The sequence below is a fragment of the Aphidius gifuensis genome, linkage group LG3 (genome assembly GCF_014905175.1).
Source record: "Aphidius gifuensis isolate YNYX2018 linkage group LG3, ASM1490517v1, whole genome shotgun sequence".
Lineage (NCBI taxonomy): Eukaryota > Metazoa > Arthropoda > Insecta > Hymenoptera > Braconidae > Aphidius > Aphidius gifuensis.
In genome coordinates, this window is record NC_057790.1 from 13643121 (window position 1) to 13662254 (window position 19134).

At 29.7% G+C, this 19134-nt stretch overlaps 2 protein-coding genes across 5 annotated transcripts; one reads left to right on the forward strand and one right to left on the reverse strand.

Annotated features, from left to right (window-relative positions):
• Window positions 1-337: 337 nt before the first annotated feature.
• On the forward strand, window positions 338-14969 carry LOC122852013 (exocyst complex component 8). Of its 3 annotated transcripts, none has more exons than XM_044151562.1 (6): window positions 8348-8386; window positions 10961-11101; window positions 11178-11536; window positions 11973-12278; window positions 12919-14124; window positions 14653-14969. In XM_044151562.1, the coding sequence occupies exons 2-6, from the start codon at window positions 11047-11049 to the stop codon at window positions 14857-14859; spliced, it is 2133 nt and encodes a 710-aa protein (XP_044007497.1). In that variant the 5' UTR covers window positions 8348-8386; window positions 10961-11046; the 3' UTR covers window positions 14860-14969. The 3 variants fall into 3 exon arrangements, with proteins under 3 accessions (XP_044007498.1, XP_044007497.1, XP_044007499.1); XM_044151564.1 differs by having other exon boundaries at window positions 12919-14133; window positions 14653-14756; XM_044151563.1 differs by lacking the exons at window positions 8348-8386; window positions 10961-11101 and adding an exon at window positions 338-533.
• On the reverse strand, window positions 14943-16169 carry LOC122852014 (sperm-associated antigen 7). 2 transcript variants are annotated; one of them, XM_044151566.1, is made up of 5 exons: window positions 15956-16169; window positions 15802-15869; window positions 15643-15731; window positions 15223-15560; window positions 14943-15143 (listed from the first exon to the last, which is right to left on the reverse strand). In XM_044151566.1, the coding sequence occupies exons 1-5, from the start codon at window positions 16032-16034 to the stop codon at window positions 15010-15012; spliced, it is 708 nt and encodes a 235-aa protein (XP_044007501.1). In that variant the 5' UTR covers window positions 16035-16169; the 3' UTR covers window positions 14943-15009. The 2 variants fall into 2 exon arrangements, with proteins under 2 accessions (XP_044007501.1, XP_044007500.1); XM_044151565.1 differs by having other exon boundaries at window positions 15634-15731.
• Between the last annotated feature and the right edge of the window lie 2965 nt (window positions 16170-19134).

Here is a 19134-nt window from a genome sequence, read left to right on the forward strand (position 1 = left end):
GTATGCTATAATTAAAGGAATGATATTTTTAAATTCATATTATGAGGAATTAAAAATGGTGTGTGACGTGATATACGAAAATTCTTACAGATGGTCTTAAAATGTATATATATATTGATTTAGTGTTGATTAAATATTATTTATTATTACTATTTTCATCAACTTTGGTAAATATTTTTTCAACAAATGAAAAACAATTCTGGATTTCAAGTTTAGAGGTTATACATTATTTTTGTCAAGGTAAGAAAAAAACAATGAATTATTTTCAATTGTTATTTGATAATAATTTGAACTATTGAATAAATAGTAAAGCTAATTTGTTTTTAAAAATTCAAGGTTAAAATAAACATCATGGGAAGGTGGTTTGGAGATACTTTGACTAAGTAACTTTGACAGACAATGCAAACGATAGTTAATACAAAAAAGGACGATGCAAGTTTTGTAGCCAAGAATATATATTTAAATTTAAACTTTTATTATAATGAATCATGGAATTCTTTCGCAATAATAATTCAATCGAATGGACTCATTAGGTATTATAATTTATAATACGAAGAATAACCATATATCAATTAGTTTAATAATAATAAAATTAATAATAAAAATATAATTTATTGAATAATAAATTAAAAATCAATTATTCATTAAACAATACATAATAATAAATTAATTACTTAATAAATTTGATCATAAAGTAATAATTTAATTATTATTTATTAAATAATTCACATTAAAGATGAGATAAAGTATTTGAAATCACCCGCGCAAACGGTGATTGACACTGGTAAGCTCCGCCTTTTTTGGTTAAAAATGATTTTTTACCGGTAAAAAATGCTAAAAAAATAAAACACCCGTAAATTACCAACCCTAATTGTCATTCATTGTGGTTACTTTTGTTGATAGTTCTAAGTTTCACCGCTAGAGAGAGATGTTTTATACAAATGGATAAAACTAAGGATGTTCAAAACTCTGTAAAATACTCAGGACAAGCAGTAGCTAAGGAAAAAATGTAGCTAAAAAAAAGATGTGGCCAAGGAATCAATGTAAATAACCATATAATTTATTCAGCTACATCAATTCCTTAGCTACATTTTTTCCTCAGCTACTGCTTGTCCTTAGACATTTTAATTCATGAAAATAAAATACATGTATTTCATTTGTTAAATAAATAAATGACTAAGGACAAGCAGTAGCTAAGGAATCGAAGTGGTTTACTACATAATTTATTTGGCTACCCTGGTGAATATAATTTAGCGGATTATGTCATAATATGACAGAATATGCCATATTCCGACAAAACTCATTTGCCAGAAAATGGCATATTTTGTCATATTTTTGGATGTTAGCAAAATCATTTTGATAATAGTTTTTTGGAAAACCAATGTTTTTTCCTAGATCACGTCAGTGTTTTAATTTTGTGATTTTGTCGTTAAACTATTACGCAAGAAATTTTCTAAGTGATACCATTTTTTTTACATTTTTTGTTGTACATTGTCATTTGAAATTTCTCGCATGTAGTCATCTCACAACTAGTTATTATATATACGATACGGATCTATTATATTCATATTCAAAAAATATGACGATATAATAATAAAAAAAAATTAAATAATCAATTTTTCCCGTAATTGTTTGAAAAAAATAAAAATGAAAAATACGTAAATAATTATGTTTAATAAATATCAGAAATTCTCAGGACATGAAAGTTAGCGGATTATGCCATAAAAAGACATAACACCTTTGTTGAAAATAATTTTGACAAAATTTGCCAAAATTCGTTAAAGTTTGCCAAAATTTCCAATTTTTCGTCAAACATCGGCAACTTTTGACAAAATTCGTCTAATTTTCGCAAATTTTGTCAATATTTATCAAATTTTGTCAATTTTAATAAATTTTTTCTTTTGATAAATTTTGTCAATTGTAATTTTGTTTTCGATAAATTTTGTCTAATTTTGACAAATTTTTTTTTGACAAATTTTGGCAATATTTGTCAAATTTTGACAATTATAATAATTTTTTTTTTTTTGATAAATTTTGAATACATTCGACTAAATTTGTCAGAGTTAGACAAATTTTCTCAAACTTTGCCAAATTTTTTTAAACCGTTAATTTAGAGGAAACTATATGAATTTGATAATTTTTTAAAATTTATCTATAAACTGGAAGATATCGTCGAAATGTTACTATCTTTGCTACTGATGATATTAATCAATCAGAAGAAAATAGAAAATAATATATTGATGAATATTTTTTGCATGCAGGCATGTAATGTTAGGTTAGTATATAAAGAAAATCATATATCCATCACTTATATGGTAATATTGAGCAGATAGACGAATTTCTATAGATGATGTGTTAAGGTATAACCGGCCAAAATGAAAAATGGTCTGAGGCTCATGAAATTAATAATTTAGATGAATTATATAAATTAGATAAATGAAATAATAATGCATCTTTTTGTCAATTCAGTTTTTAAGTTATAAGACTTTTTTTTTTAAAATAATTATTTAAAGTTGACATAATTTAGAGAGGTTAAACATGGGCTCTTACGGGAGGAGGTGTTAGAAAATATCTACGAACTTAACAAAACAATACTTGTTTTGGTCTCACCTATCCAAAAAACTAATAGATAATAAAAGAAAAAATAAGGAATTTTTTGATATCAGCATGAAATGGACTTATAAGACTAAATCTCACGTAATTAATAAAAATATAAGCTAAAAACACGATTTTCAGCAATTTTATGAGAACAAGTATTGAAGCTCTGGCAACAGCGCATTGAAGCGGGAAAATTTAAACAGCAAATTTAGCAAAATTTAGCATCCATGTTTAGCTTTTACACAGCATACACACACATACATTCATGAAATAGATATTAAGATGGCGTCAAGATCAGTGTTGCAAACTGACAAAAAAAGCACTATTGCCGGGGTCATTACCCCTCCCGAGGAACGAAATTTATATATAACTTTATATAATTATAGAAAATTTTATAAAGTTGTATAAAGTTATATATGGTTTTATATTGCCACTTTATTTATAAAGCTATATATAACAGGTTGTATAAAACTTTATATAACTATATAAAACTTCATACAATTGTATAAAGTTTTATATAAAGATCGATAACTATTACTTTTATAAAATTTTATACAAGTGTATAAAGGTATATGAAATTGTATTAATGTATATGTAACTGTATTTTAAAATGGTCAAACGCAAAATTTAGACATAAAAAACTGTCCACGCTCAGGACTTGAACCCCATACCTTTCGGTTACCAACCCTACGCAGTACCCGATGCGACACGATAACGCATGTGAATACAAAAATTTATTTGCTTTACATCAACAAGCAAAAGTCACGCCTGCGCAGTCAACTAAAAAGTGGGGGCAGTTGACATTTCTGAGTCCGTCATCAATTTGCTATGCCCCATTGTAATTTTAAATATGTTATTAAGTTATTAAAATTACTATGCTACATTTTAAATTTTCAGAGGATCATTTTAATTTTGTCCACAACAGCAGAGTAAATTTTATAAATATACAAAGCAAAAAAAAAAAAAATATTTTTTGCTATGCTGCAATGTAATTTTTAGGCTGGATTATTTTAAATTTGGTTTCTGTAAAAATTTCTTTATGCGTTGTAATTTTTTCATCGAGAAATAGCAAAAAAAAACGTAAGAAAATTGCTATGGTACATTTTAATTTTTCAAGACTACAATTGTTTTTTTTTCGTTAAAATGATAGTAAATTTTTTAATAGTTAAAAGATAGTTCTTTGGTAATGTGGCAGCATAGTAAAATTTGATGAAATTTTTTTTCCGTGTAAGCTCTATTTACCTTATTATACCTTCTTTGCTTACATACTTATTATACTTATTGACCTTTTTTTCGATAGTAGCCTATCATTTTTCGTTCATGATGCTGTTGGAATCCGAATAGAACACATTATTCCAATTAAAGAAGCCAGCGAATATATGAACTCGCTCTATATTATTATTTGTAACTTTGGTTCACTAATTTATAAATATTATGTTCTATAAAGGTTAATATAATTATATAAAACTGTACATGTATAAAACTTATTTATACTGCTATATATAGCTATATATAACCTTATAAAGGTATATAAAGTTATATATACACAGTAAAAAAAAAAATGTAAAATGTAAAAAAAATGTAAATATTAAAATAAAAATGTCAAATTTTTAACATTTTTTTAAGTGTTAAATGGAAATTTAACATTTTTTTCATCTTTAACATCTAAAAAAATGTAAAAATTAAAAAAAATGTAAATTTGACATTTAAAAAAATGTCAATTTTTTTTACACATACAATTAACACTTAAAAAAATGTTAAATTTTGGATTTGACATTTTTCGAATGTTAAAAATTAGTTGAGAGATGACCGCTAGGTCTTGACTCTTGCGAGTTGCGTTAATTATTTTCCCTCGCTTTTACCGGTGAACGACGCCAAATAAAACTTAGTGTTACAGAAATAAGTTTAATACATATTATAAAAATAAATAATATAATTAAAGAAGTTACAAAACATAAGTTATTCTTCAGTTCATCTTTTTTTTGTTTTATCGAGATCATATCCATTCGAAATAAATAATTATTTACTTTTTATTACCAATGTGTCATACCTAACCTATGATTTTGCTCGTTTGTGTCAATTTTTTTTTTATATTATATATCCATTTTACTACAAATAAATTTATTTTGTGAATATAAATATTATTATTAATATTTTGTGTGATTGTTTGTAATTTTATAATTAAGAAAAGATTGAAATAAATAATTTGAAACATAATCATATTCATATGCTTTTTTTCTTCAAGACAATTTACATTTTTTCTTCAAGACAATTTACATTTTTTTAAATGTAAAATTTTTAACATTTTTTTGGATGTCAAAATCGGTCTACACTTTTTTAAATGTTAAATGTTAACATTTTTTCGAATGTTAATTTTTAACACTTTTTTAAATGTTAAAATTTAACACTTAAAAAAATGTTGAATTTAACATTTAAAAAAGTGTAGACCGATTTTGACATCCAAAAAATGTTAAATTTTACATTTTTTTTTTTACTGTGTAGTCATATACAATTGTATATATCTTCATACAATTGTATATAACTATATATAACTTTATATACCTTTATAACGATCGTTCCTTGGGTAAAAATATCTTCGTATATTCATATACAAGTTTATATACTTTTATAAAACTATATGAAACTTTATACAGCTACATATAGAAATATATAGCTTTATATAATTATATATACTTATACACAAATCGTTCACAACTTTGTACACATTTATATATAACTTTATAAAATTATATATAGCTGTATGTAACCTTATAAAGTTGTATATAATTATATATAGAGAGTTTAAAAATTCTTCAAATTTTTATATAATTATATAAAATTATATAAAATTTTATAAAATTTTATAAAGTTTTATGTAAATATATAAAGGTATATAAAGATATATATAAATTTCGTTCCTCGGGCTGGTGAAAAAAATCTGGCAGATTCTGTTAGATTCTGGCAGATTCTGCAAGATTCGACAAAAAATGAAAAAATCTGACAGAGTCTGGCAGATTCTGCCAGCCAAATATTCGGCTTTCAACAGTCTGCCAGATTCTGTCAGATTTAGCCAGCCAAATACTCGATCTTAACAGTCTGCTAGATTCTGCCAGATTCTGTCAGCCACATATTTGATTTCCAACAGTCTGCCGGTTTCTGCCAGTTCAATTGATAAATATTGTTTTTTTTTCAATAAATTGATTTTTTTGAATTAATGCAACTGATTAGGAGACATCAAGTCGTCATCGAACTATTAGTATGTTATAATTTATTCTTTTATAGCTCATTTATCATTATTTTACGTTAGTTGTTATTCAACGGTTCTCACATGCGCTCAGGTCAGAGTTAATTCACATATATAGGAACTGAGATTATGATACTTATAAAAATTTATAAAAACATATTCAAGTTTAAAAAAAAAAATGCAACGCTTCGAGATTGAAGTTTCTTGATACCTTACCGTGATGTTTGTAATAACCACAATAATTCGTCCAGAATTTTTTTTTTTTTTTAGAATTTTTTCGTAAAAATAGTCTGGCAGATTCTGGCAGATTATGGCAGATTATGACAGATTATGGCAGATTCTGGCAGATTATGACAGATTCTGGCAGATTATGGCAGATTCTTACAGATTATGGCAGATTCTGGCAGATTATGGCAGATTCTTACAGATTATGGCAGATTCTGGCAGATTATGACAGATTCTGGCAGATTCTTACAGATTTAGGCCGGTTTTTGGAACAACTGCCAGATTCTGTCAGATTCTTGCAGATTCTGCCAGATTCTTGCAGATTCTGCCAGATTCTTGCAGATTCTGCCAGATTCTTACAGATTCTTACAGATTTAGACCGGTTTTTGGAACAACTGCCAGATTATTCTGCCAGATTCTGTCAGTTTATTCTGCCAGATTCTGCCAGTTTTTTTTCACCAGGGACGAGAAAATAAAAACTAATTAAAATTGTTTAAATTACAAGAATATGATTTATTATGCAATAAAATAGACGAAATGATAAGATTCTCTAGTAAAAAGTATTATTAATAAGCCACAAACGACCGAGAAAGATCCATTTTTTTAGTTATTTGGGGTTGGCAGCGCAAAAACTATCCATGTAAAAGCATAGGCAGTATATTTAGGACACGCCCCCAAAAATTTTGGCCGGTTATACCTTAAGCTTATGACAATGGTATATCACTGTCGGAAATTGGGTACATAATATAATTATGCAGACAACATAACTAGGTTTTTTTTTTTTTCAATTCAAATAATTTTAGCAAAATTTGGCAAATTTCGACAAAATTATTTCACCAGGGACGCCATAAATTGACGTTAAAAAATGGCGGATTATGTCATAATATAGCATAATCTTCCAAAAAAAATATTGTCAGATTTTGTTGGAAGTCCAAATAACCTTAGAAATTTTGGCATTTTCCGCCAAATTCTGGGAAACAATAACGACAGAAGATGTCAGATTATGTCATATTATGCCATAATACGCCATAATATGCCATAATTTCAGGGGGATAGCACTACATGTATTTTTATGGGCTGTAGTTTGTCACCCTAGATGAGTCGATTCCCCAGAAAAAGTCTAGTAACGGAACGCCATTTTGTAGTCACATGATAAAAACCTTTTTAATTCCTACGTTATCTATCTCGTTTCTTCCTTACCAGTTAAATTGCAGTTTTCCTCGAATGGATAGTAAATTTAAATATATAATGAAACCATACAATTAATTTGATTAACATTTGTATTTTAAAAAAATAAATTTACATGTATTTTATTTATAATATAAATAAAAACTGTCCAAGGAAAAGCAGTAGCTAAGGAAAAGATGTAACTAAGGAATTAATTCTAATACACGTAGTGCTACCCCCCTGCATAATTTTCTTGTCATTTTATGGTACATTATGACATAATCCGACAAATTATTTTCACCAGGGTACATGGGTCAATTTGGGAGAAATTCGGAGTAATTGCGGAGAAATTCGGAGTAATCACGAAGAAATTCGGAAAAATTCTGAGAAATATTTTCACCAGGGTTAGCTACATCTTTTCCTCAGCTACTGCTTGTCTTAGACCTTTTAATTCATAAAAATGAAGCACAGGTATTTTTATTTGTTAAATAAATAAATGATTAAGGATAAGCAGTAACTAATGAAAAGATGTAGCTTAGGAATCAATGTAGCTAAAATAAATTATATCGGAACAATTTGAACTCCTGAGAGGTCACGTGCGTTTTATTCTTTTTATCCTGTTTTATACGTTCTAAACGTTTTATCCATGGATAATTGTAAACAACTCAAAAACTCACAATATGCCCATTCTTGGTGCTAGCTCCCTGCACCCGTATTCACGGGGCAAAATTGTTCTCATTAGGGTTTTTTTTTCCGCTGATGGCGCTTGTAAAATTTTTTTTATATAGATTTCACATACAAAAGCTTTACAAGCGCCGCCAGTGGAAGAAAAGAGCCCTAAATTGTAATGCCCAGCACCCGTATTCAGAGGATGTTCTCATTAGGGCGTTTTTTTTCCGATGGTGGCGCTTGTGAACTTTTTATATAGATTTTACATAGAAAAGCTTCACAAGCGCCACCATCGGAAAAAACCCTAATAAACATCCTCTACACCAGTCAATTCACAGGGCAAATTTTTTACAATTTAGGGCTTTTTTTTGCCGGTAATGGCGCTTGTCAAATTTTTTTCATGTAGATTTCACATACAAAAGCTCTACAAGCGCCACCAGTATAGGAAAAAAGCCCTAAATTGTAATGCCCTGTGAATTGGACTGCCGTATTCAGAGGATGTTCTCATTAGGGCTTTTTTTTTCCGATGGCGGCGCTTGTGAACTTTTTATATAGATTTTACATAGAAAAGCTTCACAAGCGCCACCATCGGAAAAACATCCTAATATCTGAATACGGGCTACTGAGTGCTGCAGTCCAATTCACAGGGCAAATTTTTTACAATTTAGGGCTTTTTTTTGCCGGTGATGGCGCTTGTCAAATTTTTTTTATATAGATTTCACATACAAAAGCTCTACAAGCGCCGCCAGTAGAGGAAAAAAGCCCTAAATTGTAATGCCCTGTGAATTGGACTGCTGTATTCACAGGGCAAATTTTTTACAATTTAGGGCTTTTTTTTGCCGCTGATGGCGCTTGACAAAATTTTTTTTATATAGATTTCACATACAAAAGCTTCACAAGCGCTGCCAGTGGAGGAAAAAAGCCCTGAATTGTAATGCCCTGTGAATTGAACTGCTGCACCCGTATTCAGCACCCGTATTCAGAGGATGTTCTCATTAGGGCGTTTTTTTTCCGATGGTGGCGTTTGTGAAGCTTTTCTATATGAAATCTATATAAAAAAAATTTTGTTTAGCGCCATCAGCGGAAAAAAAAGCCTTAATGAGAACAATTTTGCCCCGTGAATACGGGTGCAGAGGATGTTCTCATTAGGGCTTTTTTTTTCCGATGGCGGCGCTTGTGAACTTTTTATATAGATTTCAGTGTTGGGTAGGTAAGATACCTTGGTATCTTACATGTGTAAGATACCATGTAAGATACCGTATCTTACATCATTGGTTTCATACATCGAGGTATCTTACATTGCGTTCCCAGCGCCTCCTACGAATAAAAGTGGAACCTTCGTGCTACAATTTTTTTTTATCCGATAAATATTAAATAAATAAAAATTCCAAAAACAAGCAGTAGCTAAGAAAAAGATGTAGCTAAGGAATTAATGTTGCCAAAGATTTATATTTTAAGCAACATTATTTCCTTGAAACATAATTTTTTGGCAACCTCAATTCCTTAGCTACATCCTTTTCTTAGCTACTGCTTTTCCTTTGACATTTGTATTATTGAAAAATAAATTTACATGTATTTTATTTATGAAAAAAATTAAAAAAGTCCAAGGAAAAGCAGTAGCTAAGGAAAAGATGTAGCTAAGGAATTAAGGTTGCCAAAGATTTATATTTTAAGCAACATTATTTCCTTGAAACATAATTTTTTGGCAACCTTAATTCCTTAGCTACATCCTTTTCTTAGCTACTGCTTTTTCTTGGACATTTGTATTATTTAAAAATAAATTTACATGTATTTTTTGGACATTTTTATTTTCAAAAAATAAAATGACATGTATATTATTTATTTAATACAAGGGTTACCCCGCGCCTCCGGCGCGTCGTTGTATATAATATTATGTATATGATTATTAATATACTATTTTCTTTATCATAATTGTAATTTTTATCAATTACGTGAAGTACTTTTCTTATTTTTCATTTCCATGAATTACTATATTTATTTCAAGTTTATAATCAATATTATAATTATCGTGATGAACAAAAATATCATTTGATCAAATTATAAACAATCATTAAATCATTTTAGTGGCATCGTTGCCCAATCAAAGTATTGAAGTCATATTACAGCTTTTTATAAAGTCAATTGTATTATTATCTTTGATAAAAAAATATAATTAGCAATCACACGTAGTAACCGCACGCTAACTTTTTCTATTTATGTTTATACTTATTTATATAAATATTTATATTTTATACAATATTCAAATCTATATATTATTTCAATTAAGTAATATTGATAAATATGATGACGTTCTTGATAAACGTAGTAACCGTAACGTATAATAACCACACTAACTTTTTTTTTATTTGAATATTAATTTAATATAATATAAATTAGTTGTATTCATATAACAATACTATTTTTATTAAATATGAATATATAGAAATTAGTAAAAAGCTGTAATATGACTTTTGATCTAGAAACGACACAACTCAAATAAATTAATTGCCGAAAATAAGCAAACGTAGCAACCATATAACAACACGTAGCAACGTGTTAGTATGAGAGAGAAAATAATTAAATATTAGTTATAAACAAATGCTAAAAATTTTCGACCAATCAAATCACGAATAAAAAGCGGTCAAGTGTCCTTTTTATAATAGGATAAATAGAAAATGTCCGAGGAAAAGCAGTGGCTAAGGAAAAGATGGAGCTAAGGAATTAACGTTGCCAAAAAATTATGTTTCAAGCAACATTAATTCCTTAAAACTGGTTTTCCTTGATATTATATATATTTATATAACAAATAAATTACATGTACCAATATATATCGAGCAATAAGAACTAATTGTCGAGTCGACAGTCAATAAGAATGTTCAAAATGGCGTCAGAGGTATCTTACAGTTTCTTACAGTATCTTACAGTATCTTACTGTAAGTGTATGAAACCTCAAAAATCGACCATTTACCCATCACTGATAGATTTTACATGAAAAAGCTTCACAAGCGCCATCATCGGAAAAAAAACGCCCTAATGAGAACATCCTCTGAATACGGGTGCTGATAATAATTAATATTATTAGATGTCTATTGTCTACTGATTGTCAACAAGTAGGAAAACAAATTTTTCGAGTAAATATTAAAATGACTGATATATTGGAAAAAAGTTGGTCATCTCAAGATTTTAATCCGGACAAATGTAATCTGTCCAAGTTATAGTTTTTAAATAAAACTGGAAGTTATGAACACAATAATGAATTTTTTTGTTTACATAGTCGTCAAGGGTCTCAGCGCTCAATGTATTGGATCAGATGAGTTGCGAAAACAACGTGCCAAAATTCAAGGACTTGCTGATACTACCTCAGTACAACTAAAAAAAAATGTCTATCAAAATTACATGCAATTTATTGAAACAGCCAAAGAAATATCTCATCTCGAAAGTGAAATGTATCAACTGTCACAACTACTTGGTGAACAAAGATCGTTATTAAATACTCTCGTATCCAATCAGGCAACAGGACCAATTTTTAATAATAATCTCGAAGTAGAACTTGAAAACTCTAGCCTAATTAGCAAAGAAGAAGAACAGAAACAAAAAATTGTTAAATTACTCGAAAATGTTGAAGGTGCAATGGTTAGTATTGATTAATTACATTTTTAATCTTCACGATTTCTTACTATAAGTCGAAAATGGGTTCTTGATAAATTCTGAACTAGTAAACAAATTGTGACAAAAAAAAGAAAGGTATTTTTTTTTCAGTTAATAGATTGCTTCATGTCATCCATTTTTCAAAATTGTGTGAAAATATTGAGTAATATGTTAATTGTAGGGTAATTTTAAACTAATCTACGTTATTTGTACATATTTTTTTGTTTTTTCTTTATTTGGAAAGTATTAGAGTGATATCAACTTCTCTTGTGGATTCTCCTTGTAGATGATTATATATCAAATAGATAACGATTTTAGCTTTAAATGATAATTAATCATTTACGATACGTTTATATTTGCTCTACGGTATTTTTAAATTTAGCATTGTTATTTAGTTAGGAAATTATTCTCAAAAATACAGGGTTTGGTAGAAACACCAGGACGAATTTGCTTGCATGAAGGATCTCTTTTGGAGTTAGATCCTTTGGATGGCACTCCGCTAAAAAGAAACCATGCATATCTATTCAACGATATCTTGATGATCGCTTCGTGGCTAGCAACCGGCGGAAAAAGAGGTCCACCACGATATAAAATGCAAGCAATATATAATTTGCTAAGTCTAGCAATTGTTAATGTTCGGGATAAAACCTGCTCAGTAAAACTCGCTTTCAAACTCTTGGCATTTCCAGATACCAGAGTGTTTCAGTGCGCGACTGCAACAAGCAAGGTATTTATTAAATGAAATTATGTAATAAATTCACTGAACCTTTCTCTTAAATTCTTATTTTTTTTCTGGAACTGTTTTTTTTACGTTGATAAAAAAGTCGTGGCTCTGTCCTAGTATTGAATTTGTCTGCAAAAAATTTTCTCATTTCTAAACTAATTGTTCCAACAAAAATTTTTCAAGTCCTAAACTGATTGACTTAAAATATGACTCAGAAGAAGCGTCAATGCATATAAATTAATTTGTTAAATTGTTAAGAAACGGAAATGTTAATCAACTCAAATGATTTTACCGACTATATAAAACTTTTCTCATCATTTTTAATGTACCAGGATTCGACTTTCTTATATTAATTTTTTTTTTTTATTTCACGTAGATATTAATATTTTTTGATTGGTCGATTAGTTGCGTAGTAAATTCAAGTGAGAGATAAATGTATATTCTATAAGAGGATAGAATAAATAATCTCTAGTTTTTTTACACTGTGAATTACACTATCAATTAAAATCATTTCAACTATCAATAATACCTTATTTTATAACAAAATGTATCCTTAACACTGAGGATACAAAGCAAATGCAAAAAAAAATCAAAATTTCCTAAAATTAAGTTTAATCAATCTACACTATTATTTCTCTTTTAGAAAGAATGGTTGGACAAATTTGAGCAAGCAAAGCGAGCAAGATTGATTCAGGAAAATCAAAAAGATTCATTAGAAAATCGAGAGTTACCAAAAGAAAAGAAATTAGTACCGTCAAGGTCAATGTCATTAGAATTGAATAATTTCGTCGTAGACGATACCGATAAACGTGAGAGCATCGAGCCTTTTTCCGAGTGGTTACTTGAAGTCACTGAAGATTTAGACTCATGTATGGCTCAACGTCACTTCGAGGAGGCTTTCAATCTTTTGGAAAAGACTAAAAATTATTTGAAAGATGCGCAGTTAACACCACAGGTGGATGATATAAAGACAAAAACTGACGATCGTGGTCGCATTTTGGTTGATCTACTCACAAGGGAATTAGAACAAAGTGCAGATGCACAATCTCTACAAGGTGGTGGACTCCGAAGTGCTAGACGTGCTGTCAAACTGTTGATACAACTTGATCGCAGTGCACAAGCATGTCAGTTGTATCTTCAGCTTTGCAATGCTGCGCTCAAAGCCAGATTGAAACGTGTTAAACGTGAAGGTGCAACTATTCCATATGTAAAACAACTAAGTGCGATTGCATTCAGTAACATAGTTGAAATGGTTAGAGAATTTTTAAAATTGTTTCAAGAAACAACGAATTGCACTCCGAGTCTCATTGTTTGGTGTTGTCAAGAAATTAAATATTTAACATCACATTTCATTAAACAACTGTTTATTCCACAAGTTACATTAGGAACACTGGTGGAATGTATCGGAGCTGTTCGAAGTCATTGTGATCAGTTAACACAGTTAGGTATAGACCTAAGGTATCAACTTGATGGTCAACTGCGAACACCACTAACAAGGGCGCTTCAAGATTCCGGTGAAAAATACATTGATGCTGTGAAGGTACGCGCTGCTGAAGACATTTGGCGTCCAACCAACTGCATGACAACATACAATCTACAAAAAATTCTAACTGAATTAGATGATCTTGGCATTGCTGTTCCAATATCATATAGAACTGACGATTGTTGGCTTTCACTTACGAGCAACACTTTGGCGTTCGCTAGACTATATATAGGTTTACTAGAAGATTGTCTGAGCGTTACAACACCTGAACTCATCAATACCATTGATGATGTTCTAATTTCTGTTATGCATGCTCAAGTTCAACACCTTACTTCATCACTCAACAATCCAAAATTAAAACAAGAGGTGAATTAGGTTAATATAAAAACAATGTTAAATTTAACGTAGAGTGAATCTACTAGGATATCGCGAGGTTGTTACAGCCCATGCGGTAATGTGTAATTTTATATTTCTGTCTCGATATGAGCATTAGAAGATATGAAACTTCTAGTAGATTCACTCTATTTTCACAGTAAATAACTGATAGTTTCTACAATAGCAAACATCTTACAAACTCTTTTTAATACATTACTGGTTATATTTTTTGATTTATTAAACCAACTAGCTGACATTTTCATTTTAAGACGATTTTGACTGTATCAAAACTTAGGGTATATTAGGCTAAATTACTTCGGGTAACATTAGGTATTTTCCTTTTTTGGATGAGGCTATCATTGCCATTTCAGCTAGTGTTAGATCACTGGAATACTGCTAAAAGCTACTGTATAAGATATTCGTTTATCTTTAAAGCAATGTTGAAACATTGTGAAAACAGGCCTCAAGTATTTAGATACCATTATAAATAATTTCCGTTTTTAATTTTTTTGTTTACAGAAAAAATTAGTGCAAGACAATGTTACATACGTTTGTGATGTTATTATTGAACGTGGCAGGGAGCTTTACAAAAGTACAACGGGTCACGATTTCAAGCGACTTATTATCTTAAAGCAACAATTGATTTTTGCACCAGTATCAAGTAATAAACCAAAGCCTGCTCCACGTAAATCAATTCCCAAATATTCAACTACTGAATACTTGTAATTTTTCATTTTCACTTTTATAAATTGTAACGTTCGATTTTAGAAATATTTCTAAATACGTTGTAAATAAATTAACAATAATAATAAAATTAAATATCTGGCAATTATAATTGATTATTCTGCTTACAATAGAAATCGAAGTACATTGATTTCATGGAGTTGTATTATTCGGATCATTATATGCACTTGATTTTTCATTTTGACTCGCTAATTTTTGCTTTTTCGCTCTGATGTCTGCCAGCGTTTGTTCAATGCTTCTTTGATCTTTTTTATTTTCGCTGGGAACTTGAATGAAAAAAAAAACAACAAACTACAATTATTGCTTACTCAAATTACCTATAGGTTGATTAAAAAATTTACTCACCACAACCATAATTACTGTTTGCTTCAGTTTTTCTGGCAGCTTCTAAAGCAGCATCTTTGCCTATCAAATGTTCATATTTTTGTTTATAATCGCTTGTTGGCACGAATTCTAATTTACGTTTTCTGGATTTTTCCTCTTCCTCGGCTTCTATGGCCTCTCTTGCTCTACTATGTTGTAATTTCTTTGCAATCTCGTCATTCCACTCTTCCCCACGTCTCAAAGTGCTCAGTTGATCTTCAGATGGTGCATGCTCTCTTTTGAATATGATAATGTATCGATCAACCCCCTCCTCGCCGAATGTATAAGCTAAGACACTCGCAACTTCTGCTGATTCATGTCTGTTTTTAAAGATACATACGAATTAAAGTATTTCGTTAACATATTGATATTATTATTATTTTATTTTATTACGTCACGAACACAATGCTTCGGTGAACTTGATCCATTGGAGGAAATTTATATTCCTTTGCATTTCCATTCTTTAAAAATTTACCAACTGTTTCTTCCACCTGAAAATCGCAAAAGCCTACTACAATAAATTTTATAAAATAATGCGAATTAATGTTGTTTTTGAATAACCTGTTCACGAAAACGTTTGTGTTTTTCGGCTTCAATTTTTTGAAATTTGGCATGGTCCTCACGTTGCTCTGGATTTAGAAAAAAAAATTTAATAGTAACATTATTATAACCAAAAATTAAAGAGAGGTTCAAGAAATCTTAGCAAGTTATTTACTTTTTATTAACGCCTTCTGTTTGTCACTTATTTGTGGAGGCTTATCCATAGATTTTAATATAGAACCAAGTAAATCCATTATGAAATTTTTACTAAGAATTGCTAAGAATAATTAATGATATTGTTTTTTAATGTTTACAAGTTTTTCGATTATTGAGGATATGATTATGGAGTATGCATGGCGGTCTACGGCTTGAGGGCACACTGGCACAGCTTTTCAACTAGTGATGTGCAAATACCGGGGTGCGTTCCGTGGCTATCCAGTCCGTACGAACTTCAAAATGGCGGAGTTTGGAAATATTTTGATCCTTTGTTGTGGTAGACCTGATTTTTTTCATTTGAAAATAATCTGATCAAATTTGACGTTAGCCAATTTATTCGACAGATTTGAAATAATTAAATAGAAACTCTGTCAACTTAAACCTGAAAAAAATAGTAATACTTAATATTTTAAGTTTTTATAAATCTCTGGCCTTCTCTTTGGCTATAGTGATGTATCATAGTAACTTTTAACATTATTAGAATTTTCATTTTTTACGTCGCCATTTTGAAGTTCGTACGGACTGGATAGCCACGGAACGCACCCCCGGTATTTTATTTTTGATACCAAATACGGTACAAAATACGGTATTGATACGGTAATTTACCATTCAATACCGTATCAATAATCTGTATGTAAAAATACGGTATCAGTGAAATTTTCGATACCAATACCGTATTTACAACTATAGAGATGTTACTCATGGTATTGAAAAATAAAAAATATATGAACATAACTTGATTTTATTGTATAATTAAAATCAATACATACGAAGTTATAGATGATAAATAAATTCAATAAATAAATTCAGTAAACAAATTATATAGCAAAATTAAAATATAAAAAAAAAAAAATATTTGTCCTTAAAAAAATAAGGTTTTTTTAAATAAAAAAAGTTAGTATTATTGGAAGAAGTATTTATATTAATAAATTTTCATTACACTTAAAAAGTTTCTTTGTTATTATATCGGCTTTTAAAATAATAATGTCAAAGTGGAATGTGCAATATAATAAAAACAGCTGAGCAATTGACATTTGACAATAAAACAAAATATCAAATATGGCCGCTATCAATGACCAGTGCCACTGTTGATAATCTAGAAACTATCTATATAAAAAAAAAAAAAAAAAAAAATTTTTTTTTTTTTTGCTGCACCCGTATTCACAGGGCATTACAATTTAGGGCTTTTTTCATCCACCGGTGGCGCTTGTAGAGCTTTTATATGTAAAATCTATATAAAAAAAATTTTATAAGCGCCATCAGTGGCAAAAAAAAGCCCTAAATTGTATAAAATTTGCCCTGTGAATACGGGTGCTGGTACCAAAAACAGAAAATACCGTATTTTCACCTATATAGTTGTAAAAATACCGTATCGAAAATTTTACTCGTATTTTACGGTATTTACATGGAAAAATCGGTAAAAGGCATATTGGTATGGTATTTCAATTTGATACCAAATACCGTATTTTACCGTATTTAATACCGGTAAAATACCAAATACCGTATCAGTCGACATCACTATTTTCAACCGAGTTGTAAAAACTTACGAATACAAAAGTCCCTGTGATTAAGGGTGCGTTCCGTGGCTACCCAGTCCGTACGAACTTCAAAATGGCGACGAAAAAAATGAAAATTCTAATAATGTTGAAAGTTACTATGATACATCACTATAGCCACTATAGCCAAAGAGAAGGCCAGAGATTTATAAAAACTTAAAATATTAAGTATTACTATTTTTTTCAGGTTTGAGTTGACAGAGTTTCTATTTAATTATTTCAAATCTGTCGAATAAATTGGCTAACGTCAAATTTGATCAGATTATTTTCAAATGAAAAAAATCAGGTCTACCACAACAAAGGATCAAAATATTTCCAAACTCCGCCATTTTGAAGTTCGTACGGACTGGATAGCCACGGAACGCACCCTGGGATTGGTAGAATTTCGATTGGTCCTAGTAAAAAAATGGCTGACTAAGGAACTGGCTGACTCAAGAAATTTGAATAAATTGATTTTATTTGAAATATGTTTTTGAGTTACTTTGTCTCTCGACTATAAAATAAAATATAGGAAAGAAAATGATCTTTTAAATTTATCACACGATCAATTTTTTTATAGAATTGTAGATTATTAAACTTTAATTTGCACACAATATATTATTGCATCCACACAATATATTTAATGCCAGTGTCTAAGCTTATAGTTGTGAAGGATATTATTTCTGATTTATATAATTTAAATATTGTATGCATTAATGTTGGCACGAAAACAAAAAATATTATTTGCGATTTCATCAAACAAAATTATAAGTTGTCAATGGTTTCTAGCTAAATCCTTTCATGTACATAATAGTTTTTCAATTACGGCCGGATGAAATACCAATGTTTATCACTGAAAAAGAAATGAACTATCATTAATATTTGGTCGAATTTACGTGCTATTGAATAGTAAGTGGGTCAACACGCATATAAAATCGTTTTATCAAATTTAATCTCGAAAATTGATGAGAAATGCATACGCCATGTAAACAGAGTGATTCGAATTCAAGGAATTCTTGAAAAATAGAAAATACGTCTCACTTGATTCATAGAAACCAAAATTCACTCCATCAGCTTGCATTTTCCGTTTCAATTCAACAATAGAACAGCTGCAGTCCAATTCACAGGACAAATTTTTTACAATTTAGGGCTTTTTTTTGCCGCTAATGGCGCTTGTAAAGATTTTTTTTTTATATATATTTTACATACAAAAGCTTCACAAGCGCCGTGAGTGGTGAAAAAAATCTCTAAATTGTAATGCCCTGTGAATTGGACTGCTGAAAGAATACACGTTTTTATAAATATATATAATTCACGAGTTAAAGGGTGCGTTCCGTGGCTATCCAGCAGTCCAATTCACAGGGCAAATTTTATACAATTTAGGGCTTTTTTTGGCCGCTGATGGCGCTTGTCAAATTTTTTTTATATAGATTTCACATACAAAAGCTCTACAAGCGCCGCCAGTAGAGGAAAAAAGCCCTAAATTGTAATGCCCTGTGAATTGGACTGCAGTCCGTACGAACTTCAAAATGGCGACGAAAAAAATGAAAATTCTAATAATGTTAAAAGTTACTATGATACATCACTATAGCCAAAGAGAAGG